This window comes from Paroedura picta, chromosome 6 (genome assembly GCF_049243985.1).
Source record: "Paroedura picta isolate Pp20150507F chromosome 6, Ppicta_v3.0, whole genome shotgun sequence".
Classification (NCBI taxonomy): domain Eukaryota; kingdom Metazoa; phylum Chordata; class Lepidosauria; order Squamata; family Gekkonidae; genus Paroedura; species Paroedura picta.
The window spans coordinates 27539290-27564910 of NC_135374.1; the positions used below are offsets into that span (position 1 = coordinate 27539290).

At 43.0% G+C, this 25621-nt stretch overlaps 2 protein-coding genes and 1 long non-coding RNA gene across 6 annotated transcripts in view; 1 reads left to right on the top strand and 2 right to left on the bottom strand.

The window, feature by feature from the left end:
- Positions 1–232: 232 nt before the first annotated feature.
- On the top strand, positions 233–3887 carry RFXAP (regulatory factor X associated protein). Its single transcript, XM_077341896.1, has 3 exons — positions 233–880; positions 1678–1785; positions 2229–3887. The coding sequence occupies exons 1-3, from the start codon at positions 371–373 to the stop codon at positions 2337–2339; spliced, it is 729 nt and encodes a 242-aa protein (XP_077198011.1). The 5' UTR covers positions 233–370; the 3' UTR covers positions 2340–3887.
- Positions 3888–8754: 4867 nt separating this feature from the next.
- On the bottom strand, positions 8755–14803 carry LOC143839627 (uncharacterized). Its single transcript, XR_013231804.1, has 2 exons — positions 13869–14803; positions 8755–13751 (listed from the first exon to the last, which is right to left on the bottom strand). It is a non-coding gene; the product is annotated as an uncharacterized LOC143839627 (long non-coding RNA).
- Positions 14804–15503: 700 nt separating this feature from the next.
- Positions 15504–25621, bottom strand: part of SMAD9 (SMAD family member 9) — a 35892-nt gene continuing 25774 nt past the window's right edge. For 3 of the 4 annotated variants that reach the window (XM_077341898.1, XM_077341897.1, XM_077341899.1), the window contains exons 3-7: positions 25277–25522; positions 23061–23198; positions 20655–20876; positions 19290–19546; positions 15504–15772 (exon numbers count right to left, since the gene is read on the bottom strand). In XM_077341898.1, the coding sequence (XP_077198013.1) occupies positions 15629–15772; positions 19290–19546; positions 20655–20876; positions 23061–23198; positions 25277–25522 (1007 nt within the window). In that variant the 3' untranslated portion in view covers positions 15504–15628. The remainder of the gene's footprint in view (positions 15773–19289; positions 19547–20654; positions 20877–23060; positions 23199–25276; positions 25523–25621) is intronic. The other variant, XM_077341900.1, reaches the window with a different exon arrangement.

The window sequence follows — 25621 nt, forward strand, 5'->3', positions numbered from 1 at the left end:
CTAACCCTATTGCATTGCTACGCCGCCTGAACGATAAAAAACATATGTTTAATCTTATGAGGAAAGGCAGGGTGTTGTCAGCAGATAAATAAAACGCGCGCGGCACAACAAAGCCAGCACGCGCGGCCTCAGCTCCAGCTGCGCGGTGACGGCGGCCTGTAGCGTGGCCCGCTTGAGCATGCGCGTTGCCGGGGTGACCCTTCACTGAGATTGCGCAGTCGAAGGGCGGAGAAGCACGCGTGCGCGGCGCCGTTCGTCTGGCGCGGCTGTGGCCGCCGGAGCCTCGCGAGGCCTGGCTGGGAGAGTGGCGGGCGGCGCCAGCGGCAGCCCCGCCGCGGCCTCCTCGCCGCAGCCGCTGACCCTGCTGGTGATGCAGCCCTGCGGCGGCGGCGGCGGCCCGGGCGCGGGTGGGCAGGCGTCCTCCGAGGCGCCGCCGGCCCCGGGCAGCCTGATGCTCTTCTACGAGCTGGGCCCCGCGGCGGGCGACGCGGAGGCGGAGGCGGACGGGGAGCCAGCGGGCGGCGAGAGCGCGGGCAGCCCCGGCGGCGGCCTGGAGGACCTGGACGACGAGGACGAGGGCGGCGGGCAGGCGGGCGGCGGCAAGAGCTGCACCTACCAGGGCTGCAGCGAGACCACCACGCAGGTGGCCAAGCAGCGCAAGCCCTGGATGTGCAAGAGGCACCGCAACAAGATGTACAAGGACAAGTACAAGCGCAAGAAGAGCGACCAGGCCCTGGGCGGCGGCGGCAGTGGAACCCCGGCAACGGCGGCAGCAGCAGGAGCAGGAGCAGCCGGGGGGCCCGCCGCAGCCCCCGCCCCGCAGGGGGGAGGAGGAGGAGGGGGAGGCGCCGCCCCCCCGGGAGGCAGCGGCCGAGTGGAGGTGAGGGGAGGCGGCCGGAGGAGGCCCCGGCCCGCTCGTCAAGAGATGCGGAGGAGGAGGGGGCGCGGCGGTGTCCGTGTGGGGCGGAGGAGTGACGTTTGGCCCAGCGCTGGGGAAGGGGCAGGCCCCCATGTTCCCCTTTAAGAGCAACCTCAGCAGGAGATGCTCAAAGCACACTTTACCCCGGGGATTGCGCTTGCCAAGATGGAGAACCCACCACCTCCGGAGGAAGCCTGTTCCACTGATAAACTGCTCTAACTGTCAGGAACTTCTTCAGGATGTTTAGATCGAATTTCTTTTGAATTAATTTAATCCCATTGGTTCTGGTCCATCCCTCCAGGGCAAGAAAGAACAATTCTAGTCCATCCTCCATATGGCAGCCTTTTAAATACTTGAAGACGGCTATCAGATCCCCTCTCAGTGTTCTCTCCTTGCTAAACAGACCAAGTTCCCCCAACCTTTCTTCATATGTCTTGGTCTCCAAACCCCTCACCATCTTTGTTGCCCTGATCTGGACACGCTCCAGTTTGTCTACATCCCTCTTCAATTGGGGTGCCCAAAACTGAACACAGTACTCCAACTGAGGCCGAACCAGAGCAGAGTAAAGCGGTACCATTACCTCCCGTGATCTTGAAAAATGGACTTACGGGCTTAGAAGGGTATAACTCCATTTAGGACCACACTATTAATTTGCTGGAATTTTCCAAGACGAGATTGATGTATTGTGGTAGGGTTTTTGTCTCAATGTGCTTTTTAATGACAGAGGAGTTAATTTTTATTCTTTATTTTGTACTCAGGATTGCACTGAAAATGCAGGTTCTGCGTCAAAGCAAAGAACAGGTTCTATTGGTGATCGGCCAGCTAAGCCTACGCTTTTGGAGCAAGTGTTGAACCACAAAAGACTGGTAAATATTCCAGACATAGCAAGAAAAATTCAAGCTTCAACAAGGGTCTTAAGCATGCTTACTTAAAAAAAGCAATTTAGGTTTTATACATTAGAATTGGAATGCATTATATTTTGTTATATGCTTTAAACATTAGGAAATCAGTGGGCCCAACTAGTGGCTTAATTTGCTTTACGATGCATGTGTTTTCAAGCGTCCACATTTTAAAGTTTAAAACTAAGGGGGAAATGCATGTTTTAAATATCTTAACATTTATTACCTTCAAAAAGAGAAACTATGCTTATACTATAAAATATTTCTATTCAGTCATATACCTACATCACCAAAAGTTAAAATTAAATGAAGTAAGTGTAGAGTTCCAAAATTCCATTTTTTTAAGAAATGGAAATTTGCGGGAAACTGGAATATATGATATCTAACTTAAAGCTGTTCATCTCTTTTAGTCACTTCTTAGAAGTCCAGAAGTTGTCCATTTTTTACAAAAACGACAGCAGCTGTTAAGTCAACAAGCTTTGGAGCAAAGGCAACAACAGTTCTCTGGAGCACCTGTGTGACAGTGGAGGATCTTGAAGCGTTTTCTTGGAAAATAACTTCTCCGTTTTAACTGTTGTAAGAGAACATTAACAGAACACTGCACTGTTGTCATTATGGAGTGTGGTTTTACTTGCTACTCAGATTGTTCCAGGTTTACTGACTTGTCCATTTGCCCTTTGTGTTTCAGCAACGGTGTTTGGCTTGTATTTATTTTAAATTTGTATTAGGTTTTATGGATTCTTCCTTCGTGGAAATCTTCCATTATTTTTTTGAAACTGTTCTGAGAAGGAGGCATATAAGTGAACAGACTAAATCAAAATCATTGCGTAAATGTTTTGCTATGTGAAAGGCTATTCTTTAATGGAAATTATTAAAGAAAGCAATACTTACTTTCTGTGGAAGTTGTAAAATGTGAAACTTGGAGCCAATCCGGTAGCATCTATTGCTCAGGGATGTACTTAGGGGCAGTGCTGGGCTCATGCATTTATGGGGAAGTTTTAGCAAGTTCTGGCCTACTTCTCCAGTGCTAGTGACTTGTCCTGCTGGTCAAACTAGTTGATTGTCATCTTATTACATTAATTTATAATGTATCCCATGTTGGTATTAATTTTGTATACATTTTGTAAACATGGTTTTCAAGAATTAGTATGGTTATTTCAGTATATTACTGGCATAAATCATTAAAAGGCATTCATTGGAGCCTATTTGTATTAATTTTATATTTTAATAAGACTTATTTGTACCACTGAGCAAAAAAATGTTCAAGGATGTATTAAAAGTCATTTTTGTATTTTTCAGCCTGTTTCTGAATATGTTTAGGCTTTTTTTAGTCTTTTTTGATAATAGGTATGCCATCTAAGATTTTTTGCAATCAGATTTTTAAGGGGAAAAACATTTCTGTTCAATATATTGGGCAGGATCCTACCAGGTTTTATGCAACTGCAAGGGGGGTAGGGAGGAATTTTGCCCTTCCTCACTGCAGCCTTGACCTTGTGGTGCTTTGCCCACTTGAGTCACAAAATGCCCTGAATAGTTTTTCAGGAATCAAAAGAGGGCTCTCCACCTTCTGCACCAATTAAATACCTGGAAGGAGCCAACCCTTTGTATATACATTGGTGTTGTTTAACATCGTGTTAACCTGACTAGTTGCAGATGCCAGGCATAATCCCTGTTGTATGAAGGTAAAAAGTATTGCTACTAGTATTCCACTTTGTACATCAATGAGTTTATTCCCAACAAAATTATTTTAGCAAAGGACACAGGATCACGGGAGCTTATTATGAAGAAGTTTTAAGAAAACTGAAAACTGCACTGGTGAGGAAAATCCAGGAAAGTTGTACTGAGGAATTCCCCCCCTCTCCCCCGTCATAACAGTGCACCTGCTCATTGTTCGAGGGTAGCAAGGGCTGTACTGGGAGAATTTTGTTGGGAAACCATATCCCAACCACCCTGATACTTTAAAATTCCTTTTGTTCCCAGAACTCAGAAAACAAAATAATAGGATTTGAGTCCCTCAAGGATGTCAACACTGCCATTTTGCCATGGAGCCCAGAATTCTTCAGGAAAGGGTCAGAGATGGAAACGCCACCTAGATGGGAGACATGTCAAGAAATAAGCTTCACCATTTGATATTTTTATTTAATAACTCTATGATTTCGTAGCAATACTTTTTAACTTACTCTCATTTCTAGCATGCTTTTTCAAGAGAAAGGAACTGTATACTGTGTTGAGAGGTAAATAGTATGTACATTTAAAATGCTCTTGGTGTTTACCAGTTCTTAGTGTTTGATTGGATAACAACCTAGGTAACATGTTCCAAATTCCACCTGAAGGGTATAGTTAATGCAGATTATGTTAGCAGCAGTCTTCTGTTTTTCTTCTTGCTGTATTTCTTCCATACTGTTGCACTTCATTGGCTCTGTGGTATGGGGTGGGTAAAATGTTCCAGCATTTTATTACTAATTGGGTCCTGTTCTTTTGCAGTAGAGTTTAAGAATGTCTACAGCTTAAAAATAGTTCTTCTCACTCTAATAATTTGATAGCATTTCATTCATTGAGAGTAGTTAGCTCTCCTGTCTCCTGTTTGTGAAAAGTGTACTGAAAGCTACTTTATAGTTAACCGAGTACAAGTATAGATGACAGATACTTTTGTGAAGGAAGAACACACACAATTTAGAGAACTGCTTCATCTGGACAAATAAGAAAATTATGAGATACCTTTTAGCATTCACTTGGAAACAGGAACTATGGTACCTTTTCAGTAGTTTTCAGATGATGAGTTTAGAGTAGAATTAACATGGATACCTTTTAGAAATGTAACTGAGCATCTCCTAACTGATGTGGTCTCCAGTGAGTGTGTTCTTCTTTTGCACAGATATACTTCCATAAATTTTTAATGGTAGAAGTGGACCCAGGTGCCAAGGAATTGAAATCTTTTATACAGGGTAGTTCCAAGATCCCATGTGTGTCTGTAAAAATTATCCTGCTACAAGACAATAGTTGCCACCTACATTGAAGTTGAAATGAGAATGAGGAATGTTTTCTAAACAGAACTTGCAAACCTTGGTTTTAAGGGCTATTTCTCATGCTATGGCTACTGTGGGCTAGTTGAAGGCCCCATTCCTTGTTATGTCATGGAAGCATTCTAAGTGGTGAGGAATGTTCTGCATGGTAGGGATGATTTAACCAATCTTTACAAATAGATGTGGCGTAAGGATAGCTTTCAAGGTTCTCTTGGCCTGTCCAAACTGGTTGTAGCTTTGTGTATGTTGTTGTCATCTGCAGTTCTCTCTTTAAAGTGCTTATCCTTAACTGTTTCTCCCACGTTTTTGATTTGTGTGTAGTAACTGGTGTGGTCTTTAAAAAGTACATCCTGCTTAAGCTCGATGTGGACTAGACGCTATGGAAGTGACTGTAAAATGTTTTTATACATTTAATGTCCAATGTTGGAAAAAACAATGGATCAAATCTCTTCTCTGAGGAAAATAAAATAAAAACTAGAACAAAATCAAAGGCTGAATTGGGCTTTTAAAAAGATGGTTCAGATGAATATCACTTTATTTTGTTGCTTGCCTGTTAGAATGGAAATAGTGTTGTTTAGTTCTGCAATTCATTGTTTGTATTGAAAGATCCCTATGAGAAAACTTCAGTTTGAATTTTCACATATTTTCATTGTAGTGTAGCAGATCCATTATAAATGGCTCATACAGCTTGAGATTTATCTTATTGTGAACAGTATAGAAATGCTAAACTTATGCATATTGTCTACAAAATATTTTTATGTGTGTGCACAACCAGTTACATGTGTCTGTGAACGTCGTCATATGTCTGTATTCTGCCGTAATTGTTTTGCATCACACCCTGGCAATATTGCCAGGCTTTATTATCAGCTATGAAGCAGGCTGAGAGCTGGTTTTGCAAGCAATCCTTCTGAGGCAAGCTGTGAGCAGGCAAAAGCAGCTTGTCGCTCTAGCTTAGGGATTCCCAATCTTCTGATGCGCCCGATGCCTAACAAGGGGTCTCTTAAAAATGTTAACCCACATATTTTGATCAAATGTAAATATTCAGAGGTCCATGAAAAAGTGTTAACTTGAATGCAATCCATTTTTGAACAAAATTTTACTGCGGAATCCTTTCATCTAGTTTCACATGCTTATTTAGTCTGTGATTTTTGTGGCTTTTTTCTGTTAACCAAGGCATTAATGTCCAAGTCAGGGTTTGTGCCAGACGTTAGGTAAATGTTCATCTGTAAGTCTTGACTTACACTTGGATTTCACAATTTTCATTGGGGAGAAAGTTTGTTCACAGATGCCTGTAGCTCCAAAGACTGAACATGTCTGCAGCAAATTTCATTAGGTGGATAAATATACCAGGTAGCTCAAAATAGAATCAATTAGTTCCATCTAAAAAAGATATTTGCATCTACTGTTGCTACTTCAAATGGATTGTGAAACATTTCCATTCTTATAGCAATCAGTGGATCTGTTCTGGAATTTCCCCTGCAATAGGTTCAGTGCTTTGATGTGTCTTTCAACATTGAATTGTATATTCCTGTCGTCCTCAAATTTTAATTCTTTGCATCATGAGACTGAAAAGTTATCTTCACCTACTTCACAAAAATGTTTACTGTATTTGCCGGCGTATATGACGACTGGGCGTATAAGACGACCCCCCAACATTTCCACTCAAAATATAGAGTTTGTTACATTACATTACAGTACTATGGGCAGCTATGTCTATCCCAACTGAAGTGCACCCGGTGTATAGGACGACCCCCCCACTTGGAGGCATGTTTTTCAGGGGGGGAAAGTAGTCTTATACGCCAGCAAATACTGTAGTTTTGCTTCAAAAGCTTTTAAGCCAGAATACATGTCACACATAAGCTTTCCTTTTCCCAGCAATCTTAGATTCAATATGTTCAGATGCTCTGTGATATCAGTTAAGCAAGTCAAATCAAAAATCCATCCACAGTCAAAAATTACTTCTTGACCTTTTCCTTCCTCCTTGAGAAAGACATCAGTTTCACGATGTAGCCTGAAAAAAAGTTTGATGACTTTGCCTTTGCTAAGCCACCTGACTTTGGTATGATAGAACAAATTTTCATATTCTGCATTTATCTCAGAGAAAATTTAGAAACTGATGATGAGTAAGGCCATGATGCATGATGTAATTAATGCTGGATACATCATATTGAAGAATCTTACTATATGAGGCTTGCTGGTAGATAATGCAGTGAAATTGCATGGGCAATATACCATTTGATTTCAATATCTCTTCATTAATTCTTGCAACTATGCCAATTTTACTTTCCATCATATTTCCTGCACTGTCAGTTGTTACACTTTTCAAATTTATCCAATCTACTGATTTATACACCTTCAAACTTCATTGGCATACAGCTGTTCTGTCATTTTGAAGTTGGAATCTATCCCACAGTAGTGGAGCATTGTCTGTTATTGTTCTCATCTAATACCAAAGGGGAAAAATCAAAACTTTCTGACCTATGCTGCTCTTCTAGTTCTTCCAACACACCTGGTGATTATAGATGCAAATTAATTAGCACAACAATCTTATGAGGAGGACACACTTCTCCCATTACTTTAACCATCCCACACAGGGCAGAGCATATGCCATTAATTTGTCTTCAAATTATATGCAGCGTGCACAGACATTATATGCAGCCTGCCAGCCAAGCCTCAATCATGATCAACAAAATGGCAGCCAGGGGGAAGGGAACTTGCCTCAAGGAGTCTGTGGGAAGGGGAATCCCATCAGCCCCTCTGCTAAGAGTGCACTTTCCATTTCAACCAGAGGGGCCACTCGCCAGAGGGGCTACAATCACAGTTGCATGAAAAGACTCTTAGCTGAAGTGAGTGGGGGAGGAGAGGCAGAAGCAAGCAAGGCAAGAAGGCTGAGCAACCACTCTTGTTGAGGAAGAAAGGATGCTTTTGCCTGTAGCAGTAACTTGGCCTGTGCCAGATAATGCGGGGGAGATTTAAAGGGCCCACCAAGCAGCTGGTGATGACACATTTAAAGGGCATGCTAAGTAGCTTGGGCCCTTTAAATGCCTCACCCCCAGTCTTCTCTGTCAGTGGATGACACATCAACTGCTTGCCAAAGGGGGTCATTTAAACTGTCCAAATCGTGGTCAAATTGTGATTTGGTCACCACTGATGCAGCAGGTGTAATGTGTAGGAATGTGCGATTCAGCTCAGACAGTTCCGAAAAGTATCCAAATCAGCATTGATTTAGGTTCTTTTGGGAATATCTGAACTGAATCACCCATCCACGACAGTGTCCTTACCATAACCTTGGAAGCCACTTGATGGATGAAGCCTCTAGAAATTTCAGCATCAAAACATTTAGCATCCTTTTAAAACAGAAATGCCAGTTCTTATACTGACCTTTCCCCACTTTTTTTGCAAAAGCAGGCCCAATTTCTTCCATACCCTTTCACACAGCTGATTTATCTTCCTTACATAAATACATAGCCCTCAACGTGATAATGCATGGAGAGGGAGAGTGAAAAAGCTGAGTGGTATGGGTGCCTAGGTATATACCCAGAATGGGCAAAATTGTATGGAGGATAAGACCTATGAGGGGGCTGACAGAAAGAACCATGTTGCTCTTGTGTGGGTTTCTTGCAAGAAAGGGACAGGACGAATGGCAGTAGATGTTGCCTCTCCAGAAAGAAAGAACCGTGTCTGTCTGAAGGAAATACCCCAAGGGGCTGCAGGTTGGGGACCCCTGTTCCATTGCCTAGTATTTTTCCTTCTTAACAGTATCTTCCAGCTTTGATATTATCAGTTTTCTATTTTGAGTGAACTTTGTTCTAATATCCTGCAGATTTCACACCTTTGTAGTATGCTCCTGCCTCTCCAGTCAAAATAAATATCTGTTCCAAGTCTAGAAAACAACACCAAAGTAAAACAAGTATACTTAATCAAGGAGTAACTTTATTAACAATAAAGATAACACATTACAACAGAGTAATTTTAGTCAAAGAATTTTTTCACTGTGGCATGTCAAATTTATTTACTGGCCAACCTAATGAGAAAAACCAACTTTGTTAACAGCAAGGCTGCAGAACCCTCCTAATGTCTTGCAGAATTTAGAGGGGCTTTGAAATCTCAAGTGTTGAGATGTCATCTCTTGAAGCAAAGACATGGGTGATGTTTATTGTCTGCACATGCTGTTAATCCTCAAGAATTTAAGCAGTTCTTCGGTAACAGTTTTGGGCTGGAAACAAGGTGACGGGCAAAGCCAGAGTCTTGGATTCTTGGAGCAACTTCAGTGTGAGCACTAGGCAGTCTGTGCTGTGGAGCACAATTTCTCTTCTGCTACAACTTTAATTTGCACAAACAAATGTTTCTCACTGGGTGCAGAGATTTTAGCAGAAGGGAAGCATGCTTTGTGGCAGAAACTACCTAGTGAGCATGAACTCTTTCATAGGATCACAGCCATAGGGACTGATCAGAGTAAACTGTATGTTGCATTTCATTCTAACTGCTCTATTTTCCTTGCAGCTTGATTAGTATCACTGGTAGTAAAAAACAGAACCTTACAAAGCCACATGCATAGAAGTTACAATTAAATATGGGGTCTTGGTATGCTTTGGAGCTCACCTTGAAAGAATAGAAGTTTCTCCTCACCTCTCAAGATTAAATAGTAGATACAATGGTATGTACTCAGCCTTGTCCCTACCAAGTATACTAGAGTACATCTACTCATATCATACAAAAGACTAGATTTCAATATCAATAGCGGCAATGATGCAATATTAACTATTCTTAATATCCATAGAATATTGCTGAATATTGTTGCTCAGTGAATTAATTTTCCACTATGTAGGAAAATAATTTTCTGTAGGTAACCATTTAAACTGATTTGACATTGCAAAAGGTCAATAGTTTCAACAAACATTTATGAATTTATTTACATTATTATATATATATATATATGTGTGTGTGATTTATACATGATAAATTCCTATCCCATTTAAGGAATGGAACTGGCAGAGGGGACACAAACATCAGTATTTATGAATACATTTGTCATACTGGAGCATTTCCAAATCCACAAGGTGGATGAGTAGGACTTCTTTAACCAAGTTTCAAAGGGCAGTTGTTAATGGAGGATTAATGGCCTACTTACAGTTGTTTGGGACTGTTCTAAAGTACCAAGCATCAATTATCTTTCCAATTCTTATATTTTGCGGTCTCTACAGAGATGAGAAGGGGAGGATGTATGGCAGAATAAAATGGAACTACTTAGAAGAAGAGTTGGTTCTTATATGCCGCTTTTCCAGAAGGAGTCTCCAAGTGCCTTACAATCGCCTTCCCTTCCCTTTCCCCACAACAGACACCCTGTGAGATGGGTGAGGCTGAGAGAGCCCTGATATTGCTGGTCTTTCAGAACACCTTTATCAGTGCCGTGGTGAGGCCAGGGTCACCCAGCTAGCTGCATGTTGGGGAGCGGGGAATCAAACCTGGCTCATCAGATTCGAAATCCGTGCTGCACCAAACGCTCTAGTAAGTTGATTTTCTTGAACTCGATAGGGGTGAGGGCTAATTAATTATCTGGCTGTAAAAGTAAAGGTATCCCCTGTGCAAACACTGGGTCATGTCTGACCCTTGGGGTGCCGCCCTCTAGCATTTTCTTGGCAGACTCAATACAGGGTGGTTTGCCATTCCCTTCCCCAGTCATTACCATTCCCCGCCCCCGCAAGCTGGGTACTCATTTTACCAACCTCAGAAGGATGGAAGGCTGAGTCAACCCTGAGCCAGCTGCTGGCATCGAACTCCCAGCCTCATGGTCAGAGCTGCAGACAGCATGCTGGCTGCCTTATCACCCTGCACCATAAGAGGCTCTATTATCTGGCTATAGGAAGAGTTTAATGACTGAAGAAAAGAGAACTGTGGATTTAGCCTTGCATCAGGATTAGGGGAACTGTAATTATTAGCTTGGCTGTCTTCAGTGTTTAATCTTTCAATTTTATATGCTGCTCCTTCTGGACAAAATGGCTTTTAATAAAACTCCTTGCTATTTGTTTACTGTTGTAAAAGTTGAAGCCAGATGGGGAAATCCTAAACCCAACAGCTATTATTTGTGGCTCAAGGGGAGTGCTGTTAATTTCAGTGGTGAATAAGATCTCCACCCTGGGAACATTTTTCTTCATGTGGTTCCACTGGCAGGTAGCATTCACAACAGCTGGAAGGGACTACCGAGAAAGTAATTGTCTAGGATCAGCGAAGTCCATCTTCTTTCTTTGCATCTATGTCATTAGAGAAATGGGAAGACCTTGCTTAGTTTACTAGTTTTGAGGGATTTGGACTCCTTGATGCAAGTATATGTTGAGGAGGACTCACAGTACCAACTTAGAACACAATGCAATAACTGGTATAGCTGATGCCTCCAGTGTGCTTACTGGTGCTCTCAGCCTGACCCAACTGCCTTCCTAATGTAGAATATGAGATTAGGGTTGATCCGAAGCGGCCGTTCCAGCCCGAAGCAACCAGCGCCTCCCACCTCCCATGGCGCTGGCCGAAGCACACAATCCAGTATGAGATATGCAAAACTTTGTTTGCTACTGTTTGTGGTTGAATGAGCGTAGGTACCTAAAATACATACTTCTGTCCCAGGGTTCCAATTTATCATGAACACACTGACCTGACGGTGGGAAGCCTGTTATGTACGTGTGCCCAGGGTCTTTAGGTCCTATTTCCCCCCCCACTGTCAAAGGAGGAACAGCAGCAGTTACGGACAACTGCAAGACTCTAACCACACTGTCCTTATGGCACATAGATTTAGGAGTGGTTGACATGGCTGAGAGTTCTTGGACAAGAAGAGAAGATGTGTGGCATTTAATAAATTATAAAGCTATTATACAAATATACATCACGAGCAGCATTTCTCCTCAAACTCCCTGCCCCCCGAAAGCACAGTGGTGCTCTTGGATGAGTCTAGTAGGTTAGAATGCATGTTTGCAAGGTTCTAATAGCCGCCATATAATATGCTATACTACTGCTCATACTGTCCAGCCTGTTTCAACTCACTGTGCAAGTAAGCTGCTATAGGCTATCCCAGAGTACCAGTGAGAAAGTGAACGAGGTGCTACCTCCTGTTTTCCCCTGAGAGAGGCAGTACCAGAAAGAGATATAAAACCCTTGCCATTAACCTAGAATTCACATTACATTGTATATTCCTGACTCTGAAAATTGCCCCAAATACCTTTTTGGTAAACTCAGCATGTTCAACATGGTCCCCCTGATGTTAATCTAACTGAGATGAAACGGCTTTACATTGAATTAGAGTGCTGGTCTGTCTGGGTCAGTACTGTCAGCTCCGATTAGCAGCGGTTTTCTAGGGTCTCAGGCAGAGGTCTTTTAATCTTTTAAACTCAAGATGCCATCAACTGAATATGGAACCCTGTGCAGGCAAAGCAAGAAATCACATACAACTGAGCCACAGCATATTCTCATCCATTAACCTGTAATCCTGGAGTAATCATCATCAATTACATAAAATTCTAGTCTTAATAGGCTTTAACTTCCCTTTGGCGGATTGCTGAGTGCCCTAGCTCTGTAAGAGTGAGGGATCCTTGCATTTGAGAAAACACCCTTGAATCTATGAAAGATTACTTATCCAGATACCTATCCTGGATGCTTTAGGCTCATCCTGCACTGAGCAGGGGGTTAGACTTGATGGCCTGTATAGCCCCTTCCAACTCTGATTCTAGATATAAAAAACTGAAATGGACTCTTAATCTGTGAAAGCGAAATGCTAAGAGGAAAACATCTGTGTCTCTAAGATACAGCGATGCTCCTGTTTATTTTTTGATGCAACAGTGAAGCAGCTGCCCCTCCAGAAATGTCTTCCAACCATCAGTAAACACAGAATCACTGACAATGCTACTTATTAGGTGGCACAGTTCTCAGAAAGCTAACATCGCTCCATACTTAGTTTCTAAATTGAGCAGTACTTGCATGAAGCTTGCATCTTTTGGCTTCTAAACTCACCCACTGTAATGCCAGATGTTTGTGGTTAATTGTAGTTACTGAAAGGGGAATGAAAAGGCTCTCTGTGTGTGCCCAAATATGATACCTATGGCTAATATATATGTTCCCGGGCTACGTTCCTTCCCTGCCTCAAATTAAGTCCTACCAATATCCCAAGAAAAACAGCAGTTTAAAAAATCTTCTATTTCTCTTGGCCTGTGAATAGACCTTTGCGCTGCAAGAATGGGATCTAGCCACAAATTCCTTTTGTAATGTCTGGCAGTTCATTGTGATATAATTATCGTAATCTAACTCGATGACTCAAGAACAATAGTTTAATTTTCCCCGCAGCAAATCTAGATTACCGCATCAAGATAATTAATGGAGAAAAAGACTGGGAATATGGATCCCTTGCAGCCACTGATAAGATTCAATAACATCATTGGTTTGTGTACCTTTTACCTATATGAGTCCATTTTACAGGCAGATTTCTTCATAGGAAAATAGCAGACTGGAATACTGTGATATGTGGTGTGTTTTTTTTTTAATGACACAGATTGAATGCTAGTAACTCCCCAATGGCAACGATGTCCGTGGAGAACCTGAATGCTCTTTGAACTGTTTTATTTATTTATACTTCAATTTATATCCCACCTCTCAGGACTTTTGATACTCAACTACCTTTACAAAATTATGTAATCTTTTCCTTAAACCAACTATCAATAAATATCATCCCCCCTCCCTTCCTGGCAACAGTAAATGGCTTTTCAGTCTTTCAAGCAGCCAGCCTCAAAGAATGACTTGTTTATGAGCAGGTTCTTTAAATATAAAGCGCTATATGACAACTTCTGGACACAAAAGGTACCATTTAAATTGGAAAGTCATTAAAGGAACAAGAAGCAGTCTGAACAGTCCTATAGGACAGGGGTAGACAACCTGTGGTCCTCCAGATGTCCATGGACTACAATTCCCATGAGCCCCTGCCAGTGTTTGCTGGCAGGGGCTCATGGGAATTGTAGTCTATGGACATCTGGAGGACCATAGGTTGACTACCCCTGCTATAGGAGACCCTGAATCAAAGACTGAATCCTCAGACCCAGTGCTATTTTTTTAAGGGAAAGCAAATGGCCCGTTTCATGCGTTTTTCATCTTTAATTTGCTTCTCTGTCCTGGTTTTATATTTTCTTTTCCTTAGTTCAGTGGCTGATTGAAACTCTCACACTGCAGGTAATTTTACAGTCATTACCATTATGTTTGATGCCTAAAATTTCAGAGGCAAGTTTCTTGTGATTATCTTGTGATTATCACATATTATACATCTTAAGGGTGCAGAAAAAAAGGCCTGTGTTTGATTCTTAACACAGCAGGTATGCCAGGATTTCAGGAAACATTCACTTTTCTAATTAAGACTGTGAAACAGGTAACCTATATAGCGTTTTATGGGGGAAATTAGAGCAAAAGAACCTTCTGTTCAATAAAATAATGTATCAAGTGATCTCCTGTGTGCAGAGGTGTGTTGGAGGTTTGGGAAAAACTTTTACCTTGTGTTTTAAAAAGTCCCCCCCCCCGCCCGCCAATCTCTTAGTACAGAAATAGTGAAGGGAAATCAAGCCTAACCTAGCCAGACTTTAGAAATACATTTTTAAGCATTCAAATATTGCAAACACAGACTAGAAATGTCTTGTGAAATCTTGCACGTGTGTATGGATCAGTGATCAAAAGTTTCACTGCTAGGTGTAGCTTTGCCTCTACAGCAGTGGTCCCCAACCTGCGGGCCGCGGCCCGGTGCCGGGCCGCAAAGGCCATGGCACCGGGCCGCGGCTCCCTCTCCCCGCCCCGCCCCCGCAGTAAAAAACTTCCCAGGCCGCAAGCTTGCGGCCCGGGAAGCTTCTTACTGCGGGAGGCGGGGAGAGGGAATCAGGGCCGGGCCGCGCCTGTGCGGGCCACGCCCGCTCGGCCCGATCCGCGGGCGCGGCCTGATCCATGGGCGCGGCCCGGGCGCGGCTCGCGGGCACGGCTCGGGTGCGGCCCGGGCGCGGCCCGGGGGCGCGGCCCGGGCGCGGCCCGCGGGCGCGGCGTGGGCGCGGCCCGATCCGCGGGCGTGGCCCGCACGGGCGCGGTCCGCGGGGGCGCGGCCCGATGCCCTGCCGGTCCCCAGCCTCGGAAAGGTTGGGGACCACTGCTCTACAGGACTGAAAGAGGGAAATGAATGGAACACAATAAGGAAATACACTGAGCAGATGCATGGAGTAGGAGCCTATCCATGCAATCAGCCACAACAGTTAAGTGGGACCTTTATGGCTGGGCACCAGGCCTTGATTATTACCAGGTATGAATGCCAGAAAAAGATATGGCTGGAGCCATGTGGACTTTCAGAAGCCTGTGATTGGCAAGGGTTTGAAACAGAAGGCTGATTAGAGGAAATTTGATCTGGACTTCTCATGACAATTCTGGACGTGCAAAATTAATGTCAATTATAGAGTTTTGCTTTTGTTGGTGGAGCTTTGAAGTTTTTAAGCAATATATACATAAACACCGGCCTTATTCAAACCAAAGACATGCCTGTTGACCCCGGATTCCTGTAACTCCCCCCACAAACAGCAATACAATGGATCAGACTGGCACCATATTAATAATCACACAATGGACCATAACACATTCACCAATACCACCCTTCCAATAATAGGCTATGTATATACACATTCATATATTTACAGCTACATACAGAAATCCAGGGTTGCTGCAATGGGAGAATTCTACCAGCAACTTCCTGCCAGAGCATTCATCCCTTGGATAGGCTACAGAGATGATTCTTAGGAAACGGAGGAGATTGGGTTGTGTGGAGAACCCATTTGTGTCAGCACTTTATCTAGCCATTGCAATGGTCCATGGAGGTGTATCTCAATCCAGCACGGAGTGCTTGTGACATCTTGCCGATGGTATTCTGCTCCCCAGCCCTGCAAAGAAATGATCAAAAAAGGTGATTGCTATTTTGTCCTTTAAGTCATCAAAGATGGTCTAGTTCTATTACATTCAGTCCAAAAATTCCTGCTGTGCTGAAAAGGAAAATAAAGTCATTTATGGCTAGGGTTCTTTGACTGGCAGGAGTGGAAGACTTGCCAAGAGAAAAAAGGCCCATGGCAAATTCCTGGTGATGTCCTTGTGCTGCAACACTCTGGCATTTGGGTAAAATTCTATGAAGAAATCAGCTTCCACTGCAGAGTTTTTTCCCTAATACCAGACTGTTGCCTGGACATTGCTGACATAATGATGTCACTTCCTGTGTGATGCCCATAATGTGGCATCCCTCCACTGATCAGCTGACTGGCAAGGGGCAGGTCCTGGTGGTGGTGGACTCTTGCCTTGACCGGGGGGGGGTCTGGTTACCCTATTTATGGCTTAGCCAGAGCTAAGTATCAAATTATTCACTTCCAATCAGATTTGTTTACACCAGGAACATGACTGGAAGTGAATAAAAAAGTGACATCCCCAAAATCAACTTGATTTGAATCTATTTGTTCTACTGAAGATGAAGATGGCTAACTTTTGAAACCATCTGCGATAAGAAAACAACCATCGGGATCCACAGTCAGGGTCTCTATATTTGAGAAAACTTCTTGATCTTACATAGTTGTCTAGGTAAGGTCCAACAGAGACCAGGGCTGTAACAAATCTTCAGTATGGCCTGAGTGCCATTATGTACACTTGCTGCACATCACTTAAGCAGCTCTTCAGTGACTTGCAGGTGATTGAGTTCATTGCTTTTGTGGAAATGCACTGTGTTTTGAGCTTTCAGTAATTAATGCAAAAAGAAATATTTTTCAATAGGGTTTGTTTGGTGAACTCACCCCAGGTTTATTCACATAAATTGTCCTGATATTTATGGTTTCACCTTGAAGGAACCATAATGCACTTCTTCTATTCCAACAGACTTTGAATGGACCAAGAGCAAATTCCAGCAATACTGAGCTCTACTGACACACTGACTATTGAAGTGCAAGAGGCAAGCAAAGGCAACCATGTGACCAAACCATTCTAGAATGCAAAGATGACTGCAAAAGTGCTCCTTCTCTGAGGTAACAGCAACTGCACTAGTGGAACAGTATTTGCATTGGTGGAGAGGGTACCTTTCAACTATGGACCCCTACTTCGCCTCAATGATAAGTGTGACGGTTCCCTGACCTTGAGCAGAATTTCAAGAAGGTCCTTTGGCTGAAGCAGGAGCAAGGAGGATGGAAAATCTTGTTCCATGAGTGTGACTTTTCTTGCTTTACTTTGGTTCTAACCCAGACTGTTTACTGTCAATAACTGTTTACTGCACAACTTTTTGCTTACAAGCACTCCAATTTGTACAGATAAATCGCCTTCAGCATGGGAATTGCTATTGCAATTCTGCTCTGAAAATGCAATTCTGCTCTGAAAATGCAAAACAGCTTTGGAGATTTATATGTTGCACAGCTGATGTTTCTGGCATGAATCAGTGGCTGAACCAGTCTCACATCTGTTCTGAAGTTCTTGTCTCATTAAGTGATTCTCCATCCCCCTCTGGTGGTAGTGGTCTGAAAACAGTTCCAGGTTAATTTTTGTTAGTATTTGTTGAGCATAAGCTACACGGCACTGCTTAGTGTGTTTTCTTAAGACAGTAATTTGCAACCTTGGAGCTCTGTACAGTGCAGTTGTCTAGGATGGCAGATGAAATCCTTTATGACACATTTCCAAGTGAGTGCCAAAGACTTGTGACTGGGTCAAGATTATCCAGCAGGGGTGGAAAAGTGGAGAATCAAGCCCAGTTCTCCAGATGAGTCCTCTGCTTGTAACCACTAGACCACACTAGCTCTAGAGCCCATGGCTTGTGCCATATGGCAATCAGTGGGAATTAAAGGTGACAAAGAGTGGGGCACTGAACTGAAGCTCATCTTGAATGCAGATGATGTCTGATCCAGAGCAATCACTGAACTCAGGGAAATATCAGGACACCCCTTTTTAAATTGTGATCAATCCCATCCCCTGGAAGGTATGAGAGGGTGTGTTTCATTGGATATTCATCATCTGTCACAATTTAATTGTGATGTCAAATACCTTGGCCTTATTGCCCTATTAGTTCCTCAGTTCAAATGAATACAAAGTGGATTCTGGAACGAAATCCCAAGATTTAACCATGGGTATCTAGGGTAAAATTAACATGCTTAAACTGAATCCGAGTCACATATTTATATCCGGAGAGGACTTTCAGCACATACACTCCAAAGATTTTACAGGAGCCAATGTTGTTTCATGCATTTATTTGTGGTCCCTCAGGCAGGCCTGAAAAGCTTCAGCTACCAGTGAAGTACTGAATAAAGTTATGTCAGGTTGCAGCTGACTTATGGTGACTCCAGGCATTTGAAAACACCAAACCTCACCTTTGTATTCCTTGTACACCATACAGAACTCACAACAATAATCGGGAGGGGGGTTGTTCTCAGTTTTACTGGGAATCTTTGTCTTCAACAATCATTTAAGTGATTTCTGCTTGTCTCCTTATTTTCAGTCCTTTCCTCCTTCCTGTCAGTCTTTTCCCCTTAATTTCTCTAATTGTTCTCCCTCTTTCACTTTATTCTTTTTTCAGTTAGAACAAATTTAGGAAGTGCTTGAAGGACTGCAGATTTTGTGCTAGTGCTGGCTTCTTCTGCAATGGGGGGAAAGACTTACGATAAACCCTACTTCCCTCTGCAGATGACTGGGACAGTGAGACACTGGCTATCTGGCAAGGTTTCTTGTACGTCTTTGACCAATGATGCCTCTCACTATATTGAACTAATGTGCAGACCCAGCAGCTTTTTGCTAAGGAAACGGAAGCCATTTCCCTGGTTTGCCTCCTAGCAACTCCAAGAACCAACTCCTACCTTCCCTACCGGTCCACAATGGAGACCAAGAATACCATTCATTTCATGATTGTTTTCAGCATATTTTTTCTTGCATCATACAAGTTGTCCACAGCCTTCAGAATTTCAGACACCTAATGGAAATACCTGTTTTGTATCCATTAATACACACGAGAAAAGTGGGAAATTGCCCTCACCCAACCCAAAACAAATTGTTCGGCAAGTATCTAAATGGATTATAAACAACTGAATATAAGCACATAGTCAACTGGTTGCAGGCTGTAAATCACCCCATATTGAGAAGTGCAATATGTAGATCACCATCCCATCATAACGTTCATATTTTTAATGTCTCTTAGTTTTATCAGTAACAAGCATTCTGTTTGAAACAGCTGATGCTTCATTATGGAGATAGAACAAGCTTCTTGCTTGGAGATGATTTACTGTTTGCAAACAGTTGGCTCATTTCTTATATTCTGCCGCATGTTTGTATCTCTCAATGGCAGAACTTTTAAAAGAACCACCTGCAAGTAAAATACGCCTATAATAAAAGGAATTGATGATGCCGTTTGGTAGCAGAGTTGCCTGTTGGGAGAAAAGAAACCCTTACTTTAACGAAGCTCATCCGGATGGTGCACATCTTGGTCAGCTCATACACCACCTCAAAGCCGTGGTTGACTGACTGGGCGAGTAACTGAGCAAAAAGCTGGTTGTTGAAGATCTTCAGGCTGCAGCCGCTGGGGATCTTGCAGACAGTGGCTGGGTGGAAGCCATGCTGATAGTTGCAGTTGCGGCTCTGCACAAAGATGCTGCTGTCACTCACACACTCGGCATATACCTCTCCCCCGACGTAATAGAGGTGAACACCTTCAAAGAGGAAGAAAGAAAGAATGGGTACTTCTCTGCTGTCTTGATCCAGAGGTTGATTTGGACTTAAAAGACAAAGACAAAGAGTAGCTCTAAAATGTTTTATGCACAATATTTAATGTGTTACAGGGTGCTTCACAGCAGTGGTCCGCAACCTTTATTAGGCTGCGGACCGGTGGGAGGGGAGGGCGATCCGGCAAATGCGCACGCGCTGCAGGTCTGCGCATGCGCGTTTGCGCCATGCGCAGCTGCAAACGTGTGGCAGGTCCGCACATGTGTGTTTGCACCATGTGCGGCAGCAAACGGGCATGCGCGGACCTGCCGCAAAAGCTCTGTGAGGTAGGTTAGATTGCACATGTGTGAACAGCTCACAGACACCCAACAAGCTTTTATGGCAGACTGGGAATACGATCCCAGGGTCTCTCAGACCCTAGTCCTTATCTAATAATTAGATGCTTATGTAGTACCAGTCCCCAACTCAGACAGCATCAGAATAGGTTTATCTGAACTTCTGATTTTCTGCCAGCCCAGCTACTTTTATTCCTTATCCTTCCCCTTTGGCCTTTACTCTCAATGTACCTCCCTTCATTTTTGTTAAGCCCCGCCCACTCTGAAGACGGCTGTGATATCTCTGCACAAATTCCAACATAGAATGAAATTTTCACTGACATCCTGGCAAGCCACCCAAACCTAAGTTTTTGAGCAACTCACTAAGCTGTATACTCTATATACAATACACTGATGTAAAATCTCCTAGGAGCCTCCTGCAGCATACAAAGTATACCAGTTTTACTATGGAGAAAACATTTCAAACATGCCCTAAGCCAGGGGTAGTCAAGCTGTGGTCCTCCAGATGTCCATGGACTACAATTCCCATGATCCCCTGCCAGCAAACAGTGGCTGGGGCTTATGGGAATTGTAGTCCATGCACCTCTGGAGAACCACAGGTTGACTACCCCTGCCATGTGGATAAATGAGGCTGAGTTGCACAGGGGTCCGAGCATTGGTTCTTCCAACATGGGTTCTTCTCATTACCAAAGACAATCATCATCATAGCAATAATATTACAGTTCTAAATGTCTCACAAGGAAGCAGGGTTTGCTCTTACCCTTTCCGATGTGTCTCCTAGTGTTTTCTATAGTAGAGTTCCTGTTTACATTAGACAGCAGTCCAAGGCAAAACCTGTTCCTATTGTTTGAAGGATCTGTAAAGCCATCTATAAGTATACTTCGAGAAGACGCCTGAAAAGTCTCCCCTACTCGATTATTGAGTTCATAATAGGCTACTGAGCACCAGTGCTGTGGCTCTTCGTAACAAACGGGGCGGAAGTCTAGAAGGAGAAGACAAGAAGGTTGAAGGGTAATCTCACAGTGACCAGAAAAGAGCAGAGCTCTTGTCTCTTCAGCAAAACAAATATGATCACGGGTGTATTATCAGAAGAAACCTCAATGAGAAAGTTTAATTTTCCAACTTAAACCATTCCAAACCTTTCTTGCAATATTCTGATAACTTACAACCACCTAGCAGCTGTTGAAAATTTACCATGTGGCAATTGTAACCTGGGAAAATAATCTGTAGCAGTTATCCTAAGTGATCTAACCCCTCCTCTTCTCCACATTACTGCCAGCTGCCTAGAGGTGGTTGATCGCGTGAGCACAAGTGACTTCCTCATATAATTTCAGACAAATAAATGCATCTCACTAACCACCAGTGGAAATCGTAAGAGAAGCCAATGGCCTATCCAGTCCAACACTCACAGTGGTCAAATCCCAGGTGCCATCAGGAGGTCCACCAGTGGCCAGAAGGCCTCACACTGTGCTCCCCAGCACCACAAATACAGAGAATCACTGCCCCAGACATAGTGTTTCATCTATACCTTGTGGCTAATAGCCACTGATGAACCTCTGCTCCATGTTTATCCAATCCCTCTTGAAGGTGTCAATGCATGTAGCCACTACATGCTGCCGTGAATTCCACATGGTAATTACTCTTTGGGTGAAAAAATACTTTCTTTTATCTGATCTATAAGTCTACTGCTCATTAATTTCATTGACTGTCCATGACTGCTTCTGTTGTGAGAAAGGGAGAAAAGTATTTCTTTCTCCATGTTCCTGCAGCAGTATCCAACTGAAGTCTAGGATCGTGTAGCTTTATACCATCATACTTCCCTTGTTCCAGCAATCCCTTATGACTCCCCAAAAGATTATGCATAAATTTGCAGGACTCGGGTAAACAAAAAGTCATGCAAGCTGGGAGACTCCCGTGAGGAGGGGGGATTGAACAAAATCTCTTTTTGGCAAGAGAGCAGATCTCCCCAGGACACATCCAAATCACACTGATCATTTTCCCTGAACAGAATTGCTGCTTTGCATGGTGAGCTTTATGACAGCTGAGATGAATACTTCCTTGTTTTGCTCACGAATTGTTTGCTATTTAACATATTGCACACTCAAAAATGTAACTAACTTATTAATAAGCATTTTATTTTATTAGTGATGCTACACACACTGGCACTTTTCCATCACAGGAACTGAGGTTCCCAGGCCTCTTCCTGTGTCACCAGAATTGACATATCTGTTAGACCCACCCTGCTCCTGCCTAAATTTGACTTTCACACATTGCTAGAGATGCCAACCTCCAGGGGGGGTCCTGATAATCTCAAAGAAGTACAAACTGATCTCCTATGCTTCATGAACAAAACAATACCTGCACTCTGAGCTGGTTGTATGTTCTTCAGGGAAAAGGTGCATGAGATGGATTCAAGAGGCTGTGGTGAAGCCTAAGCAAAAGGGCTGGACCTCTCTGGGCAGGATAAAGTATCCTCCCTCTGCACACAGGAAACTTTGAACCTGTCCAGTTTGTCTGGAATTTTTATGAAATGACTGATTAATTTTACTATACAATGCATTTATAGAAATGAAAATAAAATGTTTGCAGTAGCTGGCCACAGAAAACTACAGCAGTGGAAAATTTTCTGCTCCACAACACTGTTCAGAGATTATTGAATAGCTATGGCTGGCGAAAGCATAAACTTTGTATTCAGGGCTTGAGCATTGGTCTGAGCCAGGGATGGTAATTAAAAATTTTTTTTTTCTCTAGACACAAATGGTGTGCCAGATGTCCTAGCAAAGCACACAGATGACAGAGTCTTCATCTCTATAGCCCTCCAGAGAATGAACTAAAAGCTTTGCTGGAGTCTGTTCTGGTACCTTGGGCTTTCTAAACCAGCCCAATAACCGTCACAATCTGTCCTGTGAACGAAACCCCCCTCCCCCTAACACCAAAGGTTTCAAACCACTTAACATAGTGCGATCGTAAAAATATTCCAGGCAAAGCAATAGATCTACACTAAGGACTTTTGGGGGGTAAACGATTTGGGGATTTCAGCCAAACACCATGTTTGCCATTGTGAAGTATCATTGCTGTTAATGATTTCAGGCATTTCAGTCAAAGGACTATCAATCAGGCATCGCCCATGTCTTTCCCTTAGAAAGCAATACAAGTATTTACATACTCTCGTGTTCTTCATCTGCAGATTTACCTCCATTGGGCAAAGACAGCACTAACTGGCTATCTGCGGGTGGGTGTACAGAACGTCCAGTGTGGTTTCCTGGTGTTTCTCTTGCATGATAAGGAGGAGGTGGTGTTTCAACTGGGAAGAACAGCAAAAAGACACCAGATTTGTCACATCATTAATAGATTAGCATATGCGTTCACTGTTCACAAACAAGTGTTGGTTCTTCTGCTTTTCCTTATTGTCAACGTTATGGCTGATTCAGCGAAAGCCCTGGGTGAAACCAGCCTCTATATATGGAGTTCATAACTCTGAGGGTCTTGTGAGTTTTTAAGACTAAGAATGGAACAAAAGTATATGCATAAAGTTTGTAAATAGTAGAAAAACTATTTAGAAACGGCATTTCTAAATATCCATTTATCTGTTTCTTCAATTATCAGAGCTGACAAGGGAAGAAAGTCTTAGAACTAAATGATCAATTAACAAATATCTGAGACCATATGGCATTCACCAAGGGCTTGAGGCATCTAGACATAACAAGATGGTGTCTGCCCCATTATTTTAAAGCCATTTAAAATGCCATGAGGACCTGCAGGCCTACAGCATGGGGGGCAGGGGGCTGTCCACCTTTTCAAGAACCAAAATGGCCACATACTCACACACAATGGCTATTTCAGCACTTGAAAAGGTGGAAAGGAAGAAACAAGAGTGCCTCAGCCTGCTGTATTGTGGGCCTGATCAGGACTGAAGCCTTGTGGAATTTTTTAATCCATTTAAAATGGACCTATGGGCATTGCCATGCTTTGACTGACCCTCAGTGGCAGCATGCATGCTTTCCATTCAAAACATCCCAAATCCAACCTCCAGCATCTCCAGTTAAAAGCTGGTGAGGTAAAAGCCATAGATAAAAATAGCAGGTGTTGGGAAAAGCTTTGCCTGAGACCCTGGGCAGCTGCTGCCAGCCTGAGTAAACAATGCTGTCCTGGATAGAGAAAAAGACAGCACAGGGCAGCAACTCCAATGTGAAATCACTCAGCTTTCAACAACAATTTGTAATTTATTATTAAAACAAGTCTAGTGACTACATGAGGGCAAGGAGTGTAACAAGAATCCGTTTTTGAAGCTACATTGTCAGAGAGCACTACTAAAGGTATAATAGCTTAAATAAAAAGAAATATAAACCAGTTGACAGTGAATCTGCTTGGCTTCTGCAAAAGGAAGTCCTGTCTTACCAGCCTTCTGGAATTCTTTCAGAGTGTAAAAAAAACATAATGATAAGAATAATTCAAAGACATTAGAGGTTGAAGTTTTATTAAAATTATTTGGTGAGTAAAAGGCTTCTAAGTAATTGTGAGCAGTAAGATGATAGGTCTTTGCTTAAAAAAGAATATTGCAGGAAAATTCAGCACTTAAGAAAGGGAGAGTGTCTGGGGCATCTTGGTTTAGAAACAGAGATAACGGGGGTTAAAGGATAAGTGTTTTAAAACATGATGGGTAGGGAAACATCAGGGAGAAGAGTTTCTTTTGTCATATGCTACTATGCAATTGCATTGTCTGAAAGTTTATTAAGAATGGACAAAAGAAGTACCAAAGTACCATTTCACACAATGTGCAGTATGGACTATACTGCCAAAGTGTGCATGTGGGGGTATGAGTCTATCTAGGCTAGAAGCATGGACTTCTAATCTGGCGAGTCAGGTTTGATTCTGCACTCCCCCACATGCAGCCAGTTGGGTGACCTTGGGCTCACCACAGCACTCATAAAGCTGTTCTGACTGAGCAGTAATATCAGGCTGTCTGTTGTGGGGAGAAGAAAGCGAAGGCGAGTATAAAACACTTTAAGCCTCCTTCAGGTAGAGAAAAGTGGCATATAAGAACTACTTCTTCTTCTTCTTCTTCTTCTTCTTTTTCTTCTTTTTCTTCTTCTTCTTCTTCTTCTTCGGGGTTAGACAAATCTCTGCACACGCACAGTACAGATAGTGATGGTACCACAAGAGCTCCAATATAGTTATTCCCAATATATACTGCCTCCCTCCTCTAAATCTCTGACATCCCTGTTCACCTCCACCTATCATAGCAATATCATTGTCATGTCCTTGAGACACAGAGGTAATTTTCTTCATTGAAAATTTTGCGAATTTCCTTGTTAACCAGAGAAAGCACTGGGAACTGGTAAAGGTGAGCATACCTGTGACTTGATACCTGGGTGGGCATACCTGTGACTTGATAAGGACTTCCTGGTGCAGAAGAGCTTCCTGGAGAGTCAGGGTAGCTTGCGTTGCTTGGTGACTGAGAGAACATATTGGGTGATGCTGGATAAGGAGGCTGCTGAAAAGAATCAGGGTAGGTTGCATTGTGAGGCATCAGAGGCTCACTGTGAAGGGACGTGTTCCGGAATTTGGCAAGGAGGCTGAGGTGTGGGTTAAACTCACTGTGTCTCGGGACCAGCACAGGAGGCAACACTAGAACAAGAGAAATGAGTCATTACAAGCCAGCCTGTTTCTAAGTTCTGACACTTTCCCTCCTCATCCTCTTACACTATTCCTCAAACACTGACTTCA

Bases quoted from the DNA above. Each gene is read 5' to 3' on its own strand.
- RFXAP (XM_077341896.1), top strand. From the start codon at position 371: ATGCAGCCCTGCGGCGGCGGCGGCGGCCCGGGCGCGGGTGGGCAGGCG. The intron at 881-1,677 runs GTGAGGGGAGGC...TTTTGTACTCAG, and splicing joins GAGGCAGCGGCCGAGTGGAG to GATTGCACTGAAAATGCAGG. The intron at 1,786-2,228 runs GTAAATATTCCA...CATCTCTTTTAG, and splicing joins TGTTGAACCACAAAAGACTG to TCACTTCTTAGAAGTCCAGA.